At 52.3% G+C, this 16,593-nt stretch overlaps 6 protein-coding genes across 6 annotated transcripts; 2 read left to right on the top strand and 4 right to left on the bottom strand.

The window, feature by feature from the left end:
• Positions 1-2,390: 2,390 nt before the first annotated feature.
• On the top strand, positions 2,391-4,308 carry Aud_010863 (Zn(II)2Cys6 transcription factor; the record flags this gene model as incomplete). Its single annotated transcript, XM_043295694.1, has 3 exons — positions 2,391-2,516; positions 2,567-3,283; positions 3,337-4,308. The coding sequence occupies 3 exons, from the start codon at positions 2,391-2,393 to the stop codon at positions 4,306-4,308; spliced, it is 1,815 nt and encodes a 604-aa protein (XP_043151629.1).
• A 434-nt stretch (positions 4,309-4,742) lies between these two features.
• Positions 4,743-5,822, bottom strand: Aud_010862 (uncharacterized protein; the record flags this gene model as incomplete). Its single annotated transcript, XM_043295693.1, has 2 exons — positions 4,743-5,442; positions 5,503-5,822. The coding sequence occupies 2 exons, from the start codon at positions 5,820-5,822 to the stop codon at positions 4,743-4,745; spliced, it is 1,020 nt and encodes a 339-aa protein (XP_043151628.1).
• A 1,242-nt stretch (positions 5,823-7,064) lies between these two features.
• On the bottom strand, positions 7,065-9,631 carry Aud_010861 (uncharacterized protein; the record flags this gene model as incomplete). Its single annotated transcript, XM_043295692.1, has 2 exons — positions 7,065-8,331; positions 8,382-9,631. 2 exons carry the CDS (start codon positions 9,629-9,631, stop codon positions 7,065-7,067), a joined length of 2,517 nt encoding a protein of 838 aa, XP_043151627.1.
• Positions 9,632-10,723: 1,092 nt separating this feature from the next.
• Aud_010860 (deoxyribodipyrimidine photo-lyase PHR1) lies at positions 10,724-12,521 on the bottom strand (the record flags this gene model as incomplete). The annotated part of the gene is made up of 2 exons (XM_043295691.1): positions 10,724-11,270; positions 11,317-12,521. The coding sequence occupies 2 exons, from the start codon at positions 12,519-12,521 to the stop codon at positions 10,724-10,726; spliced, it is 1,752 nt and encodes a 583-aa protein (XP_043151626.1).
• A 1,428-nt stretch (positions 12,522-13,949) lies between these two features.
• Aud_010859 (uncharacterized protein) lies at positions 13,950-14,957 on the top strand (the record flags this gene model as incomplete). Its single annotated transcript, XM_043295690.1, has 1 exon — positions 13,950-14,957. One exon carries the CDS (start codon positions 13,950-13,952, stop codon positions 14,955-14,957), a length of 1,008 nt encoding a protein of 335 aa, XP_043151625.1.
• An 850-nt stretch (positions 14,958-15,807) lies between these two features.
• Aud_010858 (uncharacterized protein) lies at positions 15,808-16,116 on the bottom strand (the record flags this gene model as incomplete). The annotated part of the gene is made up of 1 exon (XM_043295689.1): positions 15,808-16,116. One exon carries the CDS (start codon positions 16,114-16,116, stop codon positions 15,808-15,810), a length of 309 nt encoding a protein of 102 aa, XP_043151624.1.
• Between the last annotated feature and the right edge of the window lie 477 nt (positions 16,117-16,593).

The raw sequence follows: 16,593 nt of genomic DNA, 5'->3' as shown, positions 1-16,593 counted from the left end.
GAGGTCATCCCAGCGAGATACTGAGGACCTTGTTAGACCCATTACAAATAATGGAGACATCAGATCCTCAATCGACGGTCAAGTATCGTTGTCATTCACCCTGCTCGGATACATATTTTTTAGTTGGTCGTCCCTTGTGCACTTCATGCACGTCTAAGTGCTTGAATAGGCTTCCGAGACAACAGGACGTCGTCAGTCGATATTCAAGCCGGAATGGTCGATCGCAACATCCGGACCGTGTAGTTACGCATTGATGTCTCAAATACTCAATCCGGCCGGTACTCAATGGATGTCATGCGAATCAATCTGGAATGTCCTGACTCCAACCGCTGCTCGACTTCCAAATTGCCGGATCGGGCAGTAACCCTTGTCAACTCGGGCGAGCTGTCGGCGGCTGATGAGTCGGTTCTCTCCCGCTAGCCGGGTGCGACGGTGAGATCACGGTTATGGCCACAAGCGAGGTTGCCTTGTATCTTGTGGCTCATGCTGGCGTTGGCAAGTTCGGTGTGTTGGCATCGTCAACTTTGTGTGCTATTCCATCCTCCTTTGTTTAGGTCAAGAGATGACATCCGGGATGATATTCCCGGCTCGTTCGACCAGCCTCGTGAGCCTGCATGGTCTTCGAAAAACGTCGTGCGGCCGACTACAGTGTCAACTGGTTCACCTTCGGAGGTTCCTACGCAGCAAGAGCACAGCGTTCTTCCATCTTTCTTTTCCTGTATTTGTCTCTAGGCACTGGTGCACCGCGGGGCATATCAAGCGAAAGACACTTGTATGTGAAAATATGGCGTCGAGCGTCATTTGGAACTAGTCTCCCCCCACTCGCATCTGTATGAGTAAATGTTAAGCATACAGTGTGATCAAATGATAGTCGCGTCTGGTCTCCGGGTAATCAATCTGACGTATCCAACCTCGTAGTGGAGTGAGCATCAGGAGTGGCTACAACACTTTCGAAAGTGCAGTAACTCATTCAGCATGGTTGAATGCTATGGACAGGTGTTGAACCCGTGACTGTCCCAGATAGTCCCTCGCGGCATGCGTGATATTTGTAGCTCCCAGAATCCATTATTCAAGAGACACGGGCCGATTTTATCCATTACACGACGCTAGAAGCTTCTGGCCTGTTGTTTATTGTCCATACAGCAAGGACACCGTTGAGACACAGGGAGTGCTAAGGATTTGTTCCTCAGCGCGATGAGACACTGCTTTAAACTGATATTGAGTCGAATATGTACAACAATCAACAATATAATATACCTGACGCCCTCCTTCAGCCACAAATGACTCTTCAGGCTCTACATACCCACCCTTCATTCCAGAGTGGACGATTGAATGTGGCCTATCGACCTGGTTGATTGCCGGCGATCGCCTCCCGCGGACGCAGGTGGACGGCAACGTCGGCAAGCGATGAACTCGACAAAAGTACGAGTTGGGAGATCCTTGGCCACTATTGGAAAGTCGTTGATGACAACAAGTTGGAGTCACCATACGACATGCATGGATGTTTCATTAGCTTATAGCGAGCGGCTACAGCCGGAATATTGGCGACTATGAATTAAAAGTGCATACCCCAATATCCAGTCAACATATAAATGCTGACAAATACAGTAGTTACCTCCCAATCTTTGATGATGTAACCCAAACAGGAATTGCCATGGTCGATCGCTGCATGTTGCCTGACACTGACAACGCCATTATCCGAGCTGGTTCGTGTCTTATGGATAAGTTACGGAAATGCATCCTGCCGGTCATCTCGGCCCCAAATCGACCCACCTACATATTGATTGCCCCTTTTCTTTCCTCCAACGTCCAGCAGATCGCATGATGGCTATTTGCTAACCTTATCCTTGGCGTGGCCTCTAGACCGAGATTTCCGCACGCCACTTTTGTAGAACTAACCGTCGTCACTTCTAATGCACACCATCAGTCATCTGCGAGACTCGAGCTGCAGCTGCCTCGAAAGGGCCATCAAGCAGGGGTGGCCTCAGGCATCTGATGTGAATTGCGAGTCCCGGTGCAGCTCCACCCTCCTTGACTGCTCGACTCATCCACGGAGTACCTCCCTTTGATTATATTATCGACCAAGGTCAAGTCGATTTGAACTTGAGAGATATAAGGTTACAATACGAAAGTGGCTGGACAATAAAGCCAGAGAAAGCGGCCGACCGGCGGCGGGATCTGGGGCCCCGATGTTAGTGGCAGTAGTGACCTTGGGAGTCTCCACTGTGGTCCCCAACAATAATAGCGTTATCTAACACGGGTTTGTCTGGTCTGGTCCCTGACGTTGTACACTCGCACCAACTCCGCTGCTCCCTACAGTCCTTGTGCTCCTGAAGACTGAGTATGGATACCTCGAATCAGTCAAGCTTGGCCAACTCCGTCATCTAGCAATGAGCGAATCTCAAAGTGACCCGCAGAAAGGTCTCCCCGCTTCAGCGGCGACCGCCAAAGCGGGCGCACGAAAGAAGACCCGACCCACCTATTCATGCCTAAACTGTCACAAACGCAAAGTCAAGGTATCATAGTCGCAGAATACAAGGCGAAAGCCTAGCTGACGGTCTTCCAGTGTGACAGAGTGAAGCCATGCGGTGCCTGCTGTCTTCGGGGAACTCCGTCCGAGTGTGAATATGGCACCAGCAAGCGAGATCGCCACTACATCGAGCAGTCCGCTCTGATCGAGAGTCTGACGCAGACATGCGAGGACCTGAAGAAGCAACTGGCCGAAGCGCGAGCGTTGGCCAATCTTCCGCCGATCAAGCACGAGGATCCATTCCCACATGACCTCGAGAAGACGGTGGACGCGGAGGAAGAGCCGCAAGACCCGGAGTCCCAAGATTCCTCGTTAATCAGAAAACCGACCGACCCAACAGATGCACTAGTCTCTAAACACACCAATATACCACAGACTACAGATCAAACGTCTCGATCGCTCAGTGAAGACAAACGGATCCTGACCGACCCAGCCGTTGCCAGTTCGTTCGTGGAACTCTTCGTCGAGCGACTCATTGACAATTTCAGCCCGCAGCCAGCCGCCCTCTACGGCGGTACCATTGCTCTGCGCGAGGCGTCTGGGATGCGAGTTCTGTCGCCGATGTTGTGCACGGCATTCGAGGCTGCCTCTCTGACATTTGCCGGTAAACGGGAGCAGCTCCGCGAGGTGGAAGCCGCAGGACATGCGCGCTACGTCCGGGTGCTCCGACAGCTGCAAAATGCGCTGAACGATCCCAAACAGAACAAGTCGACGGAAGTGATGGTTGTTGTATTACTCTTCACTATCATCGAGGTACGTTGCGTTGGCCCGTGTCGCAACGCCTCCGACTCTACTGACGGTTGCAGGCCTTCAAACAAAGCTCCAGAGATTCCTTGTTGAAGCATCAACTCGGCGGACTGCAACTGCTGCAAGCGCGGACGCCGTACCGACACCGGTACGGGATAGATCGGTCGCTTTACGTTGATCTCCGCTTATACTGGGTAGGTCATGTCATGCGCTCTCTCTCCCAATTTCAGGGCCGTGCTAACGTTGGCCAGGTTACTGCGGCGCTCGTCCGGCGCAAGCCCACCTTCCTCGCAAGCAAGGAGTGGCTTACGGTCCCATGGCCAGGAGACGCTCCATCCAAGGATATCCTCCACCGACTGTTGGACATCGCCGTGGATATCCCCGCGTACCTCGGGCAGATCGACGACTTCGCCGCGGCCCTACGGTCCGGCACCGCCTCGTCGACCGAGCTCGTCGCGCAACAGACGGCGATCTGGGACCGCGCGACAGAACTACAGTCGCGCTTGAACCTGTGGAAGAGCATGTTCGCGGACACATACCCGCCCGGCCGAGCATGGGAGGAGCCCGCACCGGATCCAGCGAGCAAGCCCGAAATCGAAACCGAAACCGAAATCGAGAACGACGCTATGCCCAGCTTCCCGACATTCATGTGCCGGGACCCGGCGACCATGGACCTGGTGCCGGCCAAGCTGCTCGTGTACCCGGACCTGCTCTCCGCCACCTGCATGACCTACTACTGGGCGCTGCATCTGATAGTCTCGACTACGGACAGCGGGCTGATGAGCGTGCTGGGGCTGCAGGAGCGGTACCAATATGCGTGCAACATCTGCCGCAGCATGAAGTACTACGTCGAGACGATCCCCGGGTGTCTCGTGTCGCGGACGATGTTTGTGTTGCGGACGGCGTTTGATGCGTTTGCGGATGGCATGGTCGAGAAGCACTTTGTCACCGAGGTGTTTCGGCATATCGCGGACAAGTTTAATTTTGCGGTTTTTGCAAACCAGTGCGCCTCGTCTTCGGTTAGGGGTTAATTTGATATCATAGCAGCTTTGTCAATTGGCAGTCTACTGGTCGGCATTAGATATCATCATTCATAATTTTCTTATTTACATCATATATGTATGTACTGTTGATTGTTATATACAAGTCGCACTGTCCTTTTTCTCTCGCGACGCCCCGTGCATTTGTGAGCACTCTCCGATGCGTGTCACATCATCGACACTCGATCTATCTCGTCTCATCGAGAGAGCAAGCACCTGAGCGAAGCGGAGTCGGCGTCGCGGTGCCGGTTGTTGGCCGCTGGAGTCAAATTCCAGCTGACCTGGCCGAGGCCGGCGGGCAATCTTGCCCGTGTCCCCATGTGTCCCCTTAAAAGGGGTAGGTAGATCTCCAAAATAGGAGTAGTAGTAGTAGTGAACACCAAGTGCTGCAGCAGCTGCAGCAGCAGCATCCTGTGACTTGCTACTCACACCGGCGCTGGCATCTGGATAAACGCCTCCTTGCTGAATTCCATCGAGATGGGGTCTCCATAGCCATACCCGTACGCGTGATCTGGGTGTCCATAGCCATGCCCCGACGGATAGCCGAATTCCATCGCAGACGCAGATGCAGACACTGACGGGGAATCAATGGTGAATCCACCTGTGGGATCAACGGGTAGCCAATTCGCCGTGAAGCGGGTACTGCCGTCGGGCATTTCGAGGGGTGTTAGCGCGTCTGCCTCGTCTTCCTCCCGGTGCGTATTATTATTATTTACCCGGTGAGTCTGCGGGTGAGGGTAATGGTGAGGAGGAGGAGGATGCACGTGGCGGGGCGGGTGGGGGACTGATTGGAAGGCGTCGAGCCTATCGGGCAATTTGTAGAAATGCATGCCGAGCGAGGGATCCAGTTCGCGGTCGCAGTCCCAGTCCCAGTCTTCGTCGCTTTCCTTGCTGGTTGTGCTCGTTGTGCTGGGGGTGCATGGGTCTAGTGATGGAGAGGAAGAGTTCCGGTTTGACGAGGACGAGGACGAAGTTGATGAGAATGACGAGGATGAAGGCGAGGTGATGCCGGATGGAGTCATAAACAACGCTCGTTCGGTTGCATTTTGGGATGTGGAGCGGAGGAGCGAGAGACGGTCGGGAGTCTTTTTCCCGTGGCCGAGAGTGAGATCGGGGAAGGGAGGTCTGTCATGATTATTATTATGAGTTCAGGTTGCTCTACAGGACCGAAGCGTGAAGACTCACACTGAAATGAAATCCATGCCCTGTGCAAACGTCTCCATGTCCATATCGATGTCGATTCCCAGTCCCATGTCAATTGGCGGTGTATGCGTCTGCGTCTGCATAAACCCGGTTGCTGGTGCTGCCTTCGCCGAAGTTTGTCCGTACGGCAGGCAATTATCCGAGCTAAGCAACGCAAAGTCGCTCTCGCCGCGGCCATGAGAAGGGAACTCAAAGGCAAGACTCATGGCCTCCTCGGGCTGCAGTTCCTGTTGCAGAGGCGATGCTTGTCCGATTGCATCGAGGAATTGCCAACTTGTGTAGTCGTAGGGGAGGTCGGTCATGTTGTCTAGCTCTGTCGTCGAGTGTGTATGGTCAACTGTCCGAGTAGCGTCACCGCATCCCAGTGTTGTAGCAGTAGAAGCAATAGTAGTGACTGTTATCCTTCTACTGGTGTAGTGTGTAGTGTATAGTGCAGACTCCTCAGTTTATAGAATTCAGCAGCGGGATACTGGAAAGACCAAGACGGGGACCACGCCCTTAATAAAGCTGAACTGAATCTATCGACCGGCAAAAAAAAAACATCACCAAGCTAAGGAGCATACTCCGAGGCAGGCGCAAAGGATCCATTATGGGGTATGGGGAAGCTCGCCAAAATGCATCCAGGCACAATCATCGGCAGCAAGATTGCCCAACTCGGCAAAATACATCGAAGCGAGTGCACTTTATCGACAGAATCGACACGGAGCTTTCAAGCTCGACGACCCAATGACCACCTCCCTTCTCCTTGGAATAAACTATAGGACCATCACCTTGCCATGTGCGTGGAGCAGGATCAATTAACCGAGCTGCTTCCCCGGATTTCGAACAGGGCCAACGGCTAGACGAGAGACAATCAGACAATCATGGGCCGACTTTGAAAGTCAAAATAATCCGTCTGCTAGCCTGGTCTCGGGTCTCGTGCCTTGTAGCCCTGGGCCTGGGCTGGCGCACTAGCACCAACTGGTCAGCTTCTCCGCTTCGGTTAATTGGGCCCTTCGGTTGATTCTTTTTTACCCGAGACTCCTCAACTGCTCGGTCCGGGGGCGGCCACCCTAGCCGAGTGTCTGGGGTAAACTTCCATATTCAACCGTGACCAGGTCTATATTTTCCGAGATGGAGTTGTTACATGGGTGTTTGCTGCAGAGTCAGTTCAAGCGAGAGTTTATCCTAGTAGTTATGCGCGGAGTTTACTATGCTGAGTAGTACGGGTGAACTGTGTTATATTCATTGTATATTCGATTACAGAGTATTGCTATGCATTGGGCATAGATTGAAGTGCCTGGCACCTCATGTACCGACGGCAGTTCGTTAAAACCAACGGCGAACCTCGACTAGCGAACTGACTCGCCAGTAAACTAGTGGAGCCTGTGGCTCCTGTGCCTGCAGATACTCCAAGATCTGTTTTAAGCCATTCAGGGCTGAGGCAGAACTCACTGCCGATCAACCCTAGCGCAGCCAGTCAAGGCAAACTGGACGGCGAACCTCCGGTTAATTCTCCGTAGGGCTCCTTCGCGACAGTGGAGTCTGGGGAACTCGGGCTAAAATTAGAGTGCCAACCCGGTACCTTTTCTCGTCCACCGGTACAGTGCCAGAACGGCCTTGCGCCGGTGCCGGATCTCGCTGTGGTTCACGGGACGTCCCCGCGCCTGTGCAACCGCACTCCGCATCACTTGGCGGAAATTTCGCTGATATTCGGTGTTGAGGGTGACGACGCAGGATTCCGTCGCGCGGATCATCACCTCGCACGCGTTGAGGATGCCCTCTCCCGCCTCTTTTTGTAGTCGCTCCACAATCAACAGGAGAAGAAAACTGCCTTGTAGGAGCTGAATGCCAAAGAAATAGGGCATGAAGCTGACGTCCGGGTCATAGCGGAGAATCTGGTTGACCGAGTCGGCCGCATCCAACGCATGCGAGATGGTAGTGGCAAAGGCAGGGGACGAGGTCCAAAAGTCCTTGTCCTCGATGAGCGAGACGGGATCCCATTTGCCGACAAGGAGAATGTGCAATACATGTACCAGGTATGAGGCGTACGCGATGACGGTCTGGGTATGCCACGAGAACGCTTGGGAAAGAGACGGTTCACCAGGATGTTCGGGTGTGGAGGGAGGAAAGGTGGTGGAGAGCGGCGCTTCAGGGACCGCCGTGGTCGCTGCAAAAGTGGTCAGACTCGCCTTGTAAATTTCGAGCTGCCGCAGCACCTCGCTGAGATGGGCGTCCCAGCCGTCCTTCCCTTGTAGTCGGGACCCAAGCATGGGATGGTTCCGTGCCTGGTTTAGATCGATCAGTTCGCCCGTGATGGTCATCAGAGGTAAGAAGAAGCCAAAAATCGAATGATCATGGCAGATGAAGTCAGGAAAAACCCGGCGCTTGTTCTTGTCTCCGGAGATCGGGCAATGGGGTCCGTCCGGCCTGGGGCTGTTGCTGTGCACGTTGCCGGCCTGCCACGAGCCCTCGTCCAGCGGTAGCAGCAGATCTTCGCTCTCGGCATCCAGCAATGCCAGCGGTCGATTGTAACACAGGGCCAGGTGGCGATCCATAATGTATAGCAGCCACCACGTCCGGCGACGTTCTTCCCGGTGCTCTTCGGTGATAGTCGCATGGGGGTCATGGCTCCGGTCGCAAACGCAGTTCAAGCTGGGTCGCGTGGGATTCGAGTAATCGAAGAATGCGCCAGTGTCGACGCCGCTCCAGCCGGGCAGGGAGTAGTCAAATGCTGGACTCGAGCCTTCGGTTTGGCCATCCGCGTTGGGTATCACTTCGATTTCTTGGTTGAGTTTCAATTCTCTGGCAAGGGTAAAGGCAGCATGCCACCTGGACTAGTCAGTCTTCAGACTCAGCCCGGGAAAAGTTGACAAACAAACCATCGCATGCTAGCGGCCTTTTGTTCACTAGACGAAATTATCGAAGCAACGTGGATATAGGTAATCACATCATCCAAGGAACCGGCAGGCCCGACTAGACCGCGATCATCGCCGCTCGATTCAAACGGATGGTGCACGGTCGTGGGAGGACAGTCTGGAGCGACCGCAGTCAAGGTCGGATCATTCGCGTTCGAACCCCCTTGCTCCTTAAACGACACGTGAATCAATGGTCGAAGTAATCGAATGGTCAAGGCGCACAGAAACTGGCAGATCTTCTTGCGCTGAGGCGGTGAAATGGAGAGCGCAAACGCGCGGTCATCCAGGGCAGCAACCCAGAGCATGCTTGCCAGGAGAGCCGGGCTACTGGGTCGAGGATTCTCCCGGCTCAGGAATGAGGCCTTGCGAAGGACATAGCAATGAATGTGGTGGCACACAGGGTGCATATGCGTAGAAAAGGCGCTCGTAAAGTATAACTCGAGGAGGTCAAAAACCAGCCTCCGCGGTAGATTCGCCTCGAGAAACGGCATGAGCGGCTGTAGTACCGGATATTTCAAGGTTTTGGACGAAATACTGGCTGTCCGAGCCGCACCGGCAGGCTTGGAGCCCTGGACGGTTGGAGCACTGTACCCGGCCAGGTCCACGCCGTTCCAGATGTCCAGCACCCGTGGCAGCGGACCATCCCCCCAGCCCCCTCCCCCCAATACTTCGTATGAATCTGGAGACACATGGGCCGCGGACAGCCACTCCTCCGTCACATTCCCATTTGGTCCCGGTCTTTGCGCCGGTAAGGACGGATCAGCCTGGGAGCGTCGATCGTCTATACTATGGGCGGAAACCGTCACCTCGTTCGTCGCCGGCGACCGATGCTGGAAGGTCGTGGTCGGCGAGGCATGGTTCGGCACTGGCGTTGGCGCCGTATCTGCTGGCACCGGTGCTGGCACGGGAGGCTGCCCGTTAGCGGCCTTGGACAGCTTCTCCATCGACCTGCCGTTCGTGACTGCGGCCGTCTGTTTCGACCGTGCAATCCGCCCTCGTTTCCGTCTTTCGCGCGTAAATTCGCAATGGATCTCACTGCGAAGACAGCGCGAACAGGGAAAAGCCCGGTCGCATCGCACGCGGCGCGAATGGCATGAGTCGCAGGCGATACGGTTTCTCCTCCATCGACGCTTTTCGGCGTTGGACGAATCTTCCAGCGTTCCTGCGGTGTTTGTGCTAGTAGGCTGTGCATCCCCCGGCTGGGCAGGATCCATTTCAGACCGACATTGAGTAGAATAACGCGAGTGGGGGTAAGTTTGCCTAAGAGAGCAAGGCAAAAGACAACGAGTTAGCGGTGGGTCAAAACGTCCGCGCCAGGAGATGCGTGAAGGTGATACCGAGGCACAAAGAAGCGTGCAGTGAGAGCTTCAGAATCCCTCTTGTCAACAGAAGAGGTTCATGAGAATAGCCCTTGGTGATGAGGACGATCCATAGCCCGAGATTCACGATGCGAAGAATTCGTTGGAGAGAATTGAAGCTGGATGAAGGAATTTAGGAAGACGCCGACCCGATCGCGGGGAAGACACCTAAGACAGACAGCAACTCCGCATCGAATCATCGGCTGACCCTTTTTTTTTCCCCTGCACTCTTGGCACAGTGGTCCAAAGTGGGGAAATCGTATATTGGCGACGGCCAGACCATGGTCAGTTCAATGAGTAGATGAATACGAGGATGGACTACGAATCCTCAGAACCAGTGTGCAGTTCCTTACTACCGGCCCGTAGTGGACGGCAATCTAAATATCTGCAACCTGCCGTCTAAAGCATCCTTTCTCGTCCAGCTCAATAACATTCCTCCCTCGGTACTGCAACGACTGTCTCATCTGCCAGGATCAGAGTGGATCCTACAGGGAAGCAGTCGGTAGATAGTTGGTACTAACTACCATTTTTTAATTATACTCGTCCATGACTCCAAGGAACCATGCTGCATGCCTTCTATCCAATGGGATGGCCATCAAGTGAAAGTGCGAAACTTCAATTGAGGATTCCCCGAAGTTGCTCCGCTCTATCTCAGAGCCACTGATATTATTGACATTCAGTGAATGCTCTTGAGATCGGTATTGTCTTGCATACCGTGCACACAATTGTTGGCCAGACCACCTGGCTAGTCGGTGCTGGGGAGACATGCGACCGGCAATCATAAGTCCACGATCAGGGACTCCTTGGATATTAGAGGTGGAAAATCTCCTCGGTTGCATAAATCTTCGACGCTAGGTACTCGTTGGAAGCGACAAGTAGATGATGCATCTAGTTACTAACCTATTAAATGATTATACTAATACGCAAAAAGCTTCTTCTAACCCACTGTCATAGTCCATTCTCACATGCCCGTTTATACCGATGCAATGCCAGGTCTCTGCTGACGGAGTGATCCACCATTGGGCGTGGATACCCATTCTTCTCTGCAATAGACCCCGCTCCTCGTGCGTAAGGCTCATGTATCGCCGGCCCTTTGATATCACGCAGCTCAGGCACCCACTTTCGTATATACTCTCCATCTGGATCGAACCGTTCGCTCTGACGGAGTGGATTGAAGACTCGAAAGTATGGCTGGGGATCCACACCTGTACTCGATCCGAATCCCCACCCACCGTGGTTGGACGCAAAGTCTCCATCGATGAGATTCTCCATGAAGTATCGCTCGCCGCAGCGCCAGTCGATAAGCAGATCCTTCGAGAGAAAAGAGGCAACAATCATACGCGTCCGGTTGTGCATCCATTTGTCACGTTTCACCTGTCGCATTGCGGCGTCCACTATGGGGAACCCGGTTTTCCCTTCGCACCACGTGTTGAACTTGGCCTCATCGTACTCCCATTCGAGGTTGGTAAATTCAGGCTTAAAGCATTTGTTCATGCTGCTCATGTTAGATACATTGCGACAAACGATGATTGAAGCCTTACCAAATGAATGGCCATCGCACGAGGACATGTTTGTAGAACTCTCGCCAGGCCACCTCACTGATCCAGTGGACCAGGCCAGGGTCACCATGCTGTAGTGAACCCTTGTTGGCTCTGCGCGCCTGCTCGATTGCCGTTCGCGCGCTGAGCAAGCCAGATGCAAAGTAGGGACTGAGGATTGAGGTCGTCTGTCCACACAACATATTCCGCGCCTCCGCATAGTCCTTCACCTTCTCTTCCAAGAATGCCTCCAACCGACGCAGCGCTTCATGCTCACCTGCTGGATATAGTTGACCAAGGTACTTCTTCTCCTCTTCCGACAGCTGCTTGTTCTCTGGTGCTGCTGGAACCTCGCTGTCAAATAACTCCTTCAAATATTTCCGCGCATCACCCGGATTCGATCCCGGCTCCTCCGATAGTTCCAGACAGTCCCGATTCTCGTTCAGATAGGCGAGCCACGAGCGGTACCAGGGAGTATACACTGCATACTGCTTACCTTGCTGGCTGGCCACCTGTCCAGGGGCAACGACGCATGCATCGTGGGCTGTCTCAAACTTGATTCCGTTCTTCGCGCACAGCCTCACCAGCTTCCCCTCGCGTCGCAACTCGTCAACCTCATATTCCAGGTTTGCGTAGAGATGGTTTGCTCCCCATTGCTGACACAGATCTATAATCCGCTGTGGTATGTTTTTGCGAAGTTGCTGCGTCTCCATGTACAAGGGGATATCCAGCTCGCTCAAATCGCGCTTCAATTGATGTAGAGTACGCAGGATCAGATCTACCCGCGCTGGGCTCAACAGATGAGCCGTCAAATCCTGCGGCGACAGAATATACAACCCGATCAGCGGGATATTGTGTTCCTTGGCGGTCTGATATGCCATCTGCAACGCGCGATTATCATGTAGCCGCAGATCAGACTTGAACCAGTGCACCACTGCATTATTGGCCTTGATGCCCCTGCGCTGGTCGGCCGTCTCCTCGTAGGCCCGCTGCAGTGTCTCGATCGGTCGTTCCAGCGTTCCATCGTTGTAGGCCTGGCAGCGCGCGTTGCTCATTTCAGGTGGATAGAATTCTCGTAGCACGATGCCAAAGTTCTCGGACTGTTGCGCATTTGGGTGCGGACGCGACAGGTCCAGCTTCCCGCGTTTGCTGGTTTGTGTCGTGCCATTGCTGCTTGAGCCTGCGGTCTTGCGTTTCTGGGGGGCCATTCTTCATGCGTGAGTAGAGATAGGAGGTACTTGTGTTTCTTTAATACTTCCCATCGCGATCGTTCCATCAAAAGTTGATTGGACTGGCCACGATCGATCTGCCCCGATCGAGCAGCTCCGATCGCACGATCCACTCTGACGTCAGTATCCATGGTTTCGTATGAAACTGTTCCCCATGTGTTTTGTGTAGGTTCCAAATCTACGCCGTCACTCGTTTGAAAAGACCCTTGGGTCGCACTCGGTCGTCCTGCATAGTTGGTGAGGGCGGGGGTGAAGCATGACCTCACTGTTACGGTTTGCCCGCCCTCGTCATTATCATGAATTTTAGTACAGAGAGTAACATATGAGTGTATTTTTTATTGGAGATGTAAAATAGATTTGGTCTATTACTGTGGTAATACGTATCTTGCATCTATGCTGCCTATATCCCTACTAGGTATACTGAAAATATATATAACTATTCGGCTATTACCTCCATTGTCCCCATAAACCACTTTTTGACATGAACGGCACTGCATATCTTAACTCCAGTAGATAAATTATTGCAGAGGTCTCATCCGTCTATTCTGTCAAACCGACGAAATGGGACTCTGCTACATCAAATCCACACGTAGAGACATTTAGACTATTGACTTCCACTCCTTCTGGCCACACGTCTTGTACAGATCATCCATTCAAACAAAGGAATTTATGTTGACTTGGATATCCAGACCCTGTAAGGACATATCACATATCTGTCTGCTCCAGTTGACAGATCCACTGGTTACAACTGGCCAGTGCACAAGTTCATCGCATGTCCCCCTTGCGGAATTGATTTCCATATGTGAGAAATCGGATATTAAGCAGACCACAGAAGGTTTCTATGACTTCATTACTTCCCCACCGCCGAGTCTATCCTCCGGATGATCTTCGTCCTATATCGCCCGTTTCTTTCAAGGTTTCGCATACTCGCCTCCCCAATGATCAAATTTTGGTTTTTTGAGTTCAATATTCATTTGCCCAACGCCGAAAAAGAACCGAATACAGATTAGACCCCCGACTTTCAGCCAGAGCTGTCCTTGGTTACGCAGATCTATTTCGACAGTCGCCCTCGCGTCCTCCTATCATGCAGCACTGCCTCCCATTTAAACTTGCAAGACACCCACGGAACTCGGTCTCCTTGTCAAATCTGGTCTCGCCTGCGGAAGCATTTTTGGGGTAGAAGGCAAGTCAAATACCCCATGGGGTGCTAGCATTTTCTCTACTCCGTTTCCTTAGCAAAGTCAATCCACCGGCCGAGGGAAAAGGCACAGAATGGACGAAACAGTGACCTGTCATATAAGAGCCATCAGTATCGCCAGCGTCGGCTTGTCATCCTGAGCACCTATCCACTTCCCTGAATCATACTATCTAAACAAGACAGGCACCCAACATGGGTGCCTCTTCCCAATGGCATCGACCCCACCAACATCAACCGCAACCGCTTCCTCGAACAACAACTTCGACAGCTTCGTCCTGCAGAATATCCACATCAACCAGACGCAGAAATATGTCTTCTCGGCTTTTGCCGGCCTGGTCTGGTACAACGCGATCGAGCTCATCGTCCTCTGCCTGACCACCTTCAAACGCTACCACGGCTGCTACTTTTGGTCCCTCCTCCTCGCCTCCATCAGCCTCATCCCGCACACCCTCGGCTTCTTTTTCTTCTTCTTCCTCACCACAACCGTCAGTCCCTATGTCGCCGTCTCTCTCATTATCCCAAGCTGGTGCGTCATGATAACCGGCCACTCGCTCATCCTCTGGTCACGCCTGCACCTCGTCCTCCAGAAACCAAAGATCCTCCGCGCCATTCTAGTCATGATCATCGTCGACGCCATCACCATGCAAGTCCCCATCACTGTGTTGCTCTTCGGCGCCATCTCTCCGCACTCGGCGCCCTTCACAGCAGGGTACAACGTCATGGAGCGGATCCAGCTCATCGTCTTCGCGGTGCAAGAAATTATTATCTCAAGCATCTACGTCCTCGAAACAGTCAAGATGCTCCGCCTGCGGCCGCCGGAAGCGCGGCACCGGCAGATCCTGATGCAGCTCCTAGTGATCAATATCGTGATTCTAATACTGGACTTTGCTGTCGTCGGGACCGAGTATGCGGGCTATTACGCCGTGCAGGTGATGTTCAAGCCCGTGGCGTACAGCATCAAGTTCAAGCTCGAGTATGCGATTCTCGGGCGGTTGATCCAGGTCGCCAAGGGGGGGTACCTCGAGCGCGAGCAGGTCTCGTCGAGTATGCAGGACTTTCACTCTGATCCGTCGGAGCGGACAGTCACGGTGGGAAGCGCGACTCTGAGCCAAACTCCTACGCGACCAAGTCAGAATAATGCAGGAACGGGCATGTCGTATGTCGGCGACGAGGATACATATGCCTCGATGAGGTTCCATGAGAGGCGGTCGCTTTGATCGGTCTTCCTAGGTAGATTCTGGACTGTAATACAGTTATACTAGATCAATTAAGATCTCTATTGATAAATATATGGTTTATTTTGCTGCGCAATGTAAGCCCTGATAGTATTCCTATAACCCCGTCGAGCTAGTAAAGCAGCTATAGCTATAGTAGTATGATCCTTATAGATAATCAATATAAAGGTGCTGACATGCTTCATTATCATAGCTGAAAAGGCTATTGGTTGATTTTAGTTAGCTCATGTACATAGTTACCACTGGGTAGCACGAAGCTTTCTATGATATACGCAACAGCGAGGTTTGTGCAGTGAATAGAAGCATTTAAACTATAAACTACTCTTCACTGTTCCATAACATATATGTCTCCTTATGTATCCTTTTGTATGCTGAGCTATTGTATCCTCTCCATATTCAAATTTTGATCACCTCGTCCTCAGGGCTGTTCTTGTCTGCCTTTCTCACTGACCAGTTTTTATGCTGCGACAAAGATCTCTCTCTTTCTGACCACTGGATAGGAGTATATCCATATTACCATGGTTTTATAAAGAACAGAGAACAGTCCCTAACATACCATACTCACAGCCCTATATGAGCTAAGGATGCATGATATTTAGGTTATACTGGTGGAACATATGGATGAAAGTATGATAAAAGCATTATGACGTTCAAGCTAACATGACTATATCCTTTCTTGCCAGGTATCAAGCTTTGGGAAAATCTAGCTTTTGGGATTTGGTGAACACGGGGTATGGTCATACAAGGTCGAGACTAAGTCTGCGATGGACACCTGAGAGCAGTTAGAGATTTTATTTCGCCGATTATCATAGCATCGGCAATCCCTCGCATATTATTTCTGACTGGCCCCAGCTTTCGTCCTGTTTCCTAAATTTTCGGCTCTTTCACGTCTCTTCGCCTTTGCGTCTTCTTCTTGTTTCCTGACTCTTTCGGCTTTTTCACGTCTCTTCGCCTTTGCATCTTCTTCCTGTTTCCTGACTCTTTCGGCTCTTTCGACTTTCCCGGCCTCTGTAGATTCCTCTTGTTTCTGGACCTTTTCGGCTCGTTCGGCCTTTCCTAACACGGCCTTCTCATAGTTTTGTTGTTCTCGATATCTACGAGCCTGCTCTGCATTCTTTGCGACTTCGAAGTCTTCAGCCATCTTTGCAGTATTATTGGCTTTTCTTTGTGCAGCTCGCTTGTGATCCTCAAGGGCCCGCTTCAGGTTCATTTCTTTCTGCTCCCTCCTGGAAATGTGTTCTGTGGTTTGCCCCATCTTCTCGGTGAGTGTGTGCCTGGGAAATTCAAAAATCGTACGTTGTCCGTTGGCTTCAATGTCCCAAAATGTTTGAATGAGTTGGTTCAACTTCAGGCATCCGTTACCCTCTGCTTCGGCCTCAGTGTGGTATGACGGGTTTATACTGACTGGATCGTTGAAGACCTTTCGGAAATCCTCTCCTCCTAATCTTTGTACAAACCTCAAGATAGAAAGCGCAATATTTGCATATCTCCTGATTGTGCCCGTGTTCGGTGTTACCCGATGTACGGCCCAGTTTCGAATTTGTCGGACTTGCTGTAACTTGGTACAGAATGACTCGCGCTCCCATTCAGATATACCATGATTACTGAAGACGCGTTT

This window comes from Aspergillus udagawae (assembly GCF_001078395.1).
Source record: "Aspergillus udagawae IFM 46973 DNA, scaffold_9, whole genome shotgun sequence".
In the NCBI taxonomy this organism is placed as follows: domain Eukaryota; kingdom Fungi; phylum Ascomycota; class Eurotiomycetes; order Eurotiales; family Aspergillaceae; genus Aspergillus; species Aspergillus udagawae.
The sequence above is the reverse complement of the archived record's forward strand: the minus strand, read 5'-3'. Positions and strand labels throughout refer to the sequence as shown.